Raw genomic sequence first — 7,950 nt, 5'->3', positions numbered from 1 at the left:
TATATCTCCTGCGCGAGTCCGGTAAATCACGTGCTGGGGGCGAAAGGAAGAGGGCAAGGAGTAGTCCGTAGGCGTGTCTAAGGAGGCGGTGAACTCGAGGGCTGACGCTTGGCTAGAACTCTGCGCTGATAGGCTAGCGTTAGGCGCCTCCCGCACGCGATTGGCTCTGCCTCTGCGAGGGAGGTGTGGACAGGTATTGGGAGGCCGTTGAGGAGGCGGCGGCGGCGGCGGCGGCGAAGGAGGGAGAGAGAGAGAGGGAGAGAGAGGGAGAGCCAGAGTAGGATGGGGCAGTGAGGGCGGCTGGAGACGCCGCGGAAAGTCGAATATGGCGCGGAGCAGTCGGGCTCTTGGCAAGGCTCTCGTGGAGAGGTTGGCAGTGCCTTCGCGTAGAGTAGCGCTCAGGTACGGCGAGAGGGAAGCTCAGGTTGTCTGGAACTTTCCCCCCCCCCACACACACACTCCACCCGCCACTTTTCTCTCCTCGGGCTCGGGAGAGCTGTAAGGCACGCAAGTTTCGTTGGGCGGCTCAGCCGCCTCCGCCGCCTGTTTCAGAGCCTCCTTCCTTTGCCTGGTCACGAGCGCCGAGGGTGGTTCCCGTCGCCTTCGCTTTTCCTTCCCCACCCGTCACTGTCAAGAGTTCCTGCCCGCTTCGATAGCCCTGCCGAGGCGCGGTTGCTTTCCTGGGACCTTCTCCACCGGCTCGGAAAAGCCACAGGATCCGCGATTGGGGCACTCTTGAGGAGCTGGTTGCCCCCGCTGGCTTTCGTTCTCCCCCCTCAGTTCTGCCCTTGGTCCAGAATAGGCCCGGAGACTAGTTTTTTTGTCCAGAGATGGGCAACACTCGGGCCTTTTATACAGAGCATTCCTCTTATGCTGGATGTCAGTTTAACTCCTTGTAGGATCCTATCACTAATTTTATTAACTTAATAGCCAACTTAATTGTAATGGATGGTGGTAGACTAGAGTGACAAAAGACTCCTGTTGCTTGCCATGATAGATTATTGTTGATTTCCAGCTAAAATGTACTGATAAACACTTTTGCAACATATTCTCTATCCCTGTGATATATAATTTCTTGGTTAATTGTTAATAACTTAATAGCCAACTTAATTGTACTGGATGGTGGTAGAATAAAGTGACAAAAGACTCCTGTTGCTTGCCATGATAGATTATTGTTGATTTCCAGCTAAAATGTACTGATAAACACTTTGGCAATAGAACACTTTGGACATTTTCTCTATCCCTGTGATATTTAATTTCTTGGTTAATTGTAGGAAGTATCAATGGTCTTGTAAGGTAGTCATCAGATTTTTAGTTCATTGTGTTATTAGTATGCCTGTGTCTCACAAATGGATAAAAGGAATTACATATCTTTTTATATATTTGCATGCTAAGTTTAGTTCATCATTTTAGTCTTTCATTGATAAAGGGGCAAATTCCCTCTTCCCTAACTCTTCTAACTTTGAGCTGGTCTAAATGATGTGACACTCTTTTTTGTAGACTTCTTTTCTTTTTATGGCCCACAAATACTTCTTTCAATCCAATTATTCAAGAAGTACCTGGCTATCTGGTGACTTACACTGGTATATTGTGTGCTACCAACAGTATTCTAAAGCAGAATAAATACATAGTATTGTCCTTCAGCTCTTACTCTTTGGAGCTGTTTAACGCCTTCGTATTTTTCTAAGAATTTAGATATGTTTTATAGATGATATTTTAAAAATTCTATTCACCCTTCAAATCCCAGACTTGAAAATGATAGGGAATATATTAGAAAATGCATGCATACTTTTCTGTCAAAGGTAATGATTCATATTGAAAAGTGCTATATTTAAAAGAAGTAAAAGTTATATGTATTATAACTGCCTTGGGTAAGAACAGGTACTTAATTGTGTTATCAAGCTAATCAGCCATCAAGAGAATGACATCAAATTGAATTTTTGTGATATTACTATGAAAACAGTGTCCAAAATTACATCTCTAAGTTTCTCTCTTATGTGTAACTTTGACTTGCTTAAATTTCTGTTTTGTTTTGTTTTGCTGTTTCCATTTAATATGTAGTTAGGAACTGCAAGCCAGACCAGCATTGAGAGTGTATTGGCATAATCTTTAGACTTTCCATGTACCCCTAAATGAATAGCATGTGGAATGGGGCACTCTTGTTTTTTTTATTGGGGAAACAAGTATTGTATGCCTTTCTTTGCTGGCTACATATGGTATAACTGCAATAGGCTATTGGACACATTCAATATATGGCTGAACTGATGGCTCCCCCAGAGGTCATACTCTTCCCCCTATAAATTATTCCCTATGTGCTAAGTCTCACTTTGCTCTCTGTTAGTTGTAAGTATTAGATGGGTCATTTGGCAGAGAACATGTGTACATGTCCTGCATTGAAATATGTGACAATCTGTAATTCAGTATGCAAATTTAATCTGGAATATTCTTTTGAGTCTGGTAATGATTAATAATTTTTACAACTGAAGAAAAAATATTAGTTTTAATCACACTTTCCCACTTGCTTTCCTTATACTTGTTAATCATAATACTTTGAGGAATTAGACCTAAAACCTATCTAGCACCTTGGAAAAAAATCACACATAAGAATACCTTAACAAAATAAAGCAGCAATTCTTTCCATATCAGATTACTCTGGTAGGGGAAAGTTTGCTAATTTGTAAATCTTTATCAAAGTAAAGATATTTTCTTACTCATATTGCCTGTGTTTTGACTGATGAAGGCATGGACCTTCTGATTCTCTCAAGATCTTATCTGTTCATAAAATATTGTATTAATCTCTCCATTAGGTATTTTTCATCTCAACACGAAGTTTGGAAAACACAGTGGTTGGCTTGAAGAACAAAAAATTATTTTTGGGCATTGTACCAAAATTAAAATACTGATATTTCAGATATTCACGGTTTATGATTTAGAATGGTAAAATATAGTAATTGATATTTTGAGAGTGTTGTTTTATATCTGATCCTAGAATATACCATACTTTCCGATTTTTATTGAGGAACTTAAGTCTCAGTAATTCTGTATTGTTTTTCTTCTATCTACTACTGCTGTGTGCATTGGCATACATGAAGACTTTAATGATCTTCACTTTTCCTATGTTTCCCATAAAAACTCATAACTTAATATATTTTATTTATATATACCGGTATATGAAAGTCAAACTTTAAAAACACTACATTCATAATTGGGATAATACATGCTTGAATTAAACGTGGATAAAGTATGAACCTCACGTTTTCATATTCTTTTAAATTGCAGTATTTAAAAATTTCTATCCTAGAGTCATGCATACAAATGAGATTTATGGGTATAATTAGTATTTTCTTTGTTTTGGTAACAGCACCATGAGCTGCATGCAAACTCTTGTTTATTGCCTGTCTCCATCCCAGATGGATATCAAAGTTGAACAAGCAGACCTAAAAAGGACACAGTAGGCCCCTCCATCAGAGATATTATCTCTCCCTGAACATCCCATACACCCGCTAAACTAGACAGTAACTTGCATTTTCAGTCATTAGAATTACTTGTTAAAAGCTTCTTCAGTTAAATGGAGTAAATAGTTCTTGCCACTGTTAATATATCTGTAGATTATTTACAGCTGTTCCTCAGAGACTAAAATGATACAAACATAACGTCATATAATCATCATAGTCATATCATCATCTCATGATGACATTATTTTTCCAAAACTGACATTTGAGATACAATGAAGGCTAGGGTAAACATTTCCTACAAAATGTATTCCTCTTTCTGTTGCAAAATTTTCCTCCTTTTTATTTATGAATTATAATTCATAATCGCTGAAGCAGAAAAATAAAATTCTTTGGAATGCTTATTTGTGGTATGATTTAAAGATAGTTATGCTTACATTCAATCAAGGAAATACATCCTTTAATCTCCTACATAAAACTGTTTGCTAATTGAGGAAGGTCAAGTCCATTTTTAACTTCTCTTATGACTTCTTGATTCTAATGTTACAGTACATATTGATAAAGACTTTTGTGATTGAAAATAAAAGTGCAGCCTTTGATTTAGTTAATAAGAGTTTCATAACTTCAATAATTGCAAAAATTAAACCACTTTTAAATTAATTGCTTTGCCTCCTTTGAAAAGCGGCCTGACAGATTTGTTTATCTGATGTTCTGGTCAGTGTTACTTTCTGTTTAATTTTCCAATCAATAGTGTTAAATGATATATCTCTGATTAAATACTGGACATGTTAAACTCTTAGTTTTAAAAGCTGTTTGAATAATTTTAGTGCATATTTGGATACTAATATATTTAATATTGACTATTAGGAGATAAGGGAAATGCAAGCATTTTAGAATTAATATAATCAATAAGGAGATTATTTATATGCTTCTAAACAAATTTGTAGAAGCAGTAGGGAATCGGATATGATAACTGAGTGAACTTGTCAATCAGATTCCAGTCTGTCAGCAGAAGTGAAAAAGGATGGTTTTTCTTTCTCTGCAGCTCCTCCCATGCCCATCCAGATTTGCTTTGAAGACTAGGGTTCCTGCAGTTTCTTTTTGAACAAAAGAGTTCAACGGGAGTATTTTTAAAATAAGACTTGGCAACCTATGGCTTGTGAACTGGTTACAGCCCCAGGGCATTCCCTGAATGAATAGGGGAAAATATTAAAAAGGCCTTTTATTTTTTGTGCAGTATTTCAATAATAGTTAAAGCATCCATTTGACCTTTAAAATCCTCTTTAAATGTAAAAAAAAAATCCTAACTTTTTGGTATTGTTTTTTGTAATACCATAACTTTCTGTACCTTCCAGGAAGGGCACAAAGGGAAGGATCCAAGCTGAAAAATGTTTCCTGCTCCTGTTTCAAACACATACAGTAACTCTATTCGAAGTGCTATTGCAGGAGCAGAACTTTGCGTGGATATAGTAGTTTATTATAAGATTACCATTAGCAAGAAATTGTTCATACCTTCATAGCTACCTCTGAATATACAGATAGCTAAATCTAAGCAAGCAGCATTTCTTTCAATGAAGTATATGGCTATAGAAGAAAACGTTAACCAAATCAAGTATTTTATAATAGAAGACCCATGCCTTTTCTGAATACATTGATAAGTGCCAAAGAATATTTGAAAGGAAAAAGGACTTAAAAATATTACAGGTAGTTCTAACAGTCTGTATCTATATAGTTTATATCCTCGTTAAAAACCTAAGAGCCTTCAAAAGAGAAAAAATTAATACTCTTAATAAAAATATTTTCAGCTCTCTGAGTCATGTTTTATAAATGTAGAAGAAAGGCTCGATATATTTGATGCTTGCCATCCTGACAAGAAACTTGCTTTTCAAATATATGAACCGAGTAGTGTGTGGCCTCAGATTGATTCAGAGCCAAATTTTAAGAGGGACAGCTTTTATATTGTACTGTTGCCAGGTTCTCTCATGACTGAGATATATTTAGCCTGTCCAAGGCATAAGTTAACCTAATCCTGAGTTTGATTGTCCTTGTGTTACTCTTTATTTGTTTCCTTATTTTGTTGGCTCTTCTATACTGTGTTAACCAGATGCCTGTTCTGATGAAAATATTTAAATCATTGCAGGCATTTGACTTCTTGGGAAATATTGGTGAGCAAAACCCCACTGCCACAAATATCAGCAAAAAATTGTGCCTTTCCAAGAAGGACTTACTTCAACTTTACTGCGCCATTCGGGAACAAAAGGAAAGAATATTCAGAAAGAAGGATTATAGGGTTTGTATGAGAAAAGTACATTGTAGAATTACACAGAAATAGACACTAATGGATTGCATAATGAAAACAGTCAAGTTCTCATTTTCTATTGCTTTTGTTCACATTGTTTATATAGTTAAAACTGATGCTTATCTATTTCATTCTGAATGTCCTAAATTTCACACTTTAATTTGAAATTATTTAAGCATCCCTTAAATTTTACTTAATGTGTTTTAATAAATTATATACTGCTGTTAATCCACTGTAAACAGTTTACAGTCCTACTGTATAGAAACAGGATTAAAATTCACAGGATACGATCTACAGGGCAGTGCTACATTTGAGGAAGCAAACACAGGATTTATAGTTCTTTGCTTACTCCATAATTCTAATTTGAGATTTTGTTAGTTATTTGTGAATGGGATATTTTATTCTTTTCTTGAGATAATGATGTAGTATGGCAGTGTATGTAGTGTAGTGTAGTGTATTATCGCATACAGTTAGGTATTGATATTCTTTGGGTAGGTTTGTCAACATTGTTGAAGCAGCCCTGCCTCATGATGTTGGGGAATTTACTGTGCTTCCTCCACAGATATATGTGAATGTATGTTTTTATTGTATTAGGGATAGCAGGATAGGAATGTAATAGTTCCAATGGGCCTATCTGGGGGGTATTTAAAACCTGATTCGAAGTTCTGACAGTTCTGCCTCCCAGCCACATGACAACACTTCAGGCATTAGGCAACTGAGCTAGATTTACAGCTGTTTTAAGTATCCCATTGCCATGTAACTGTGTTTTGCAGAAAACCAAATTGACTTGGTTTTTAACAAAACTGACCCCGTAGCAAACCATTTGTTTGCTTAACAGCCACCACAAAAAAGGTCGTAAGATCAGTTCTGTCACCTGACCAACCTGCTTTATGATTGTCATATGAACATGATGGGCAGGCTCTATTATGGTCATAGCTCACAGACTGCCTTCACTATTTATGCATTCTTCTGACTCATTATTGTACATGATATTTGTTTTTATTCCCCAAAGCTATTGAAGAACCTTAAACCAATCTTCAGAGCCTATTAAAAATGAATTTGAGAATTAAAGGCAGGGGTGCAGTCCACTACTCTTCAATATGTTGCCTGAGAGTCTCATATTGGCTTACAAAAGAAATAAGCTGTATAAAGTTTTAAAGTTATTGCTTACTTATTACCTACTTTAACTCTCAAATTCATTTTAATAGGCTCTGAAGATTGGTTTAAGGTTCTTTAATAGCTTTGGGGAATAAAAACAAAAACCATGTATAATAATGAGTTAAAATTATGACCCCAAGTGTTTGTTATACCGTTTAATCAACAGCAGAATATCTACTATTTAACAATTGTATCTTTCTATCAAGAGTTTTTATCTCAAGGAAGTCAAATGCAGTTTGCAAAAGTTTTGACTAAAAGCTTATATTTTCTACTTTCCACCCGATATGTTTAATTTTTGGAATTAAAATACAGTTAAATAATCCTTAATATCCTTGTGTTATAAGGAAATAGTCAAGACTGAGAGGAGGTTGGTAAAGATTACCCAAAGAGTACTTTGGCTCTTTTCTTCTAAATCCGTTGGGGCTAAGACTTGTGCAAAGGAAAAAGTATGAACAGTTTGTTGTTTTCAGAGCAATTAAATGCTGGAATGACAGGCAGGATTGTGTCCTTGAAGTACTGTACAACCTTGAGTGAGAAAGCTAGCTGAAATTCCATATTTGTTTATAGAATGATTGGAACAGTATTTAAAGCAAAGGGAAGTAGAGAAATAAAATAGAATTTAGTTACATATCTCTAATAATTTTATTTTTCATTTTTCATGTTTACTAGGTATTCTATGCAAGAAATGTATGATGTGGTAGCTGTTGTAAGCGAATACAAGAACTTTGTTCCTTGGTGCAAGAAATCAGATGTATTATCCAAACGTTCAGGATACTGCAAAGCTAAATTAGAAGTAGGATTTCCTCCTGTGTTGGAAAGATATACATCTGTTGTTACACTAGTCAGACCTCACTTGGTTAAGGTAATGCATATTTGTTGTTATATGTAAACTGCCACACTTTTCAATATAGAATATAAGAAGTCCAAGAGTTGCCAGTAGTCAATAGGGGATCTTATCTAGCCATGTTTTGACCAAGAAATCTTGGGCTGGCTCTCCCTCTGATTACTCTTCTCCCTGTAAATCTCCTGGATATAACTTAT

General features: G+C 36.2%; 1 protein-coding gene across 1 annotated transcript in view; it reads left to right on the top strand.

Annotated features, from left to right (window-relative positions):
• Positions 1 to 263: 263 nt before the first annotated feature.
• COQ10B (coenzyme Q10B) overlaps positions 264 to 7,950 on the top strand; it is a 19,619-nt gene continuing 11,932 nt past the window's right edge. The window contains exons 1-3 of the mRNA XM_015813039.1: positions 264 to 402; positions 5,593 to 5,742; positions 7,579 to 7,771. Of these exons, the coding sequence (XP_015668525.1) occupies positions 326 to 402; positions 5,593 to 5,742; positions 7,579 to 7,771 (420 nt within the window). The 5' untranslated portion in view covers positions 264 to 325. The remainder of the gene's footprint in view (positions 403 to 5,592; positions 5,743 to 7,578; positions 7,772 to 7,950) is intronic.

The sequence above is a fragment of the Protobothrops mucrosquamatus genome, unplaced genomic scaffold, assembly GCF_001527695.2.
Source record: "Protobothrops mucrosquamatus isolate PMUCROS unplaced genomic scaffold, P.Mucros_1.0 scaffold129, whole genome shotgun sequence".
In the NCBI taxonomy this organism is placed as follows: Eukaryota; Metazoa; Chordata; class Lepidosauria; order Squamata; family Viperidae; genus Protobothrops; species Protobothrops mucrosquamatus.
Note: the sequence above shows the minus strand (reverse complement) of the source record. Positions and strands in the feature narration are given on the sequence as shown.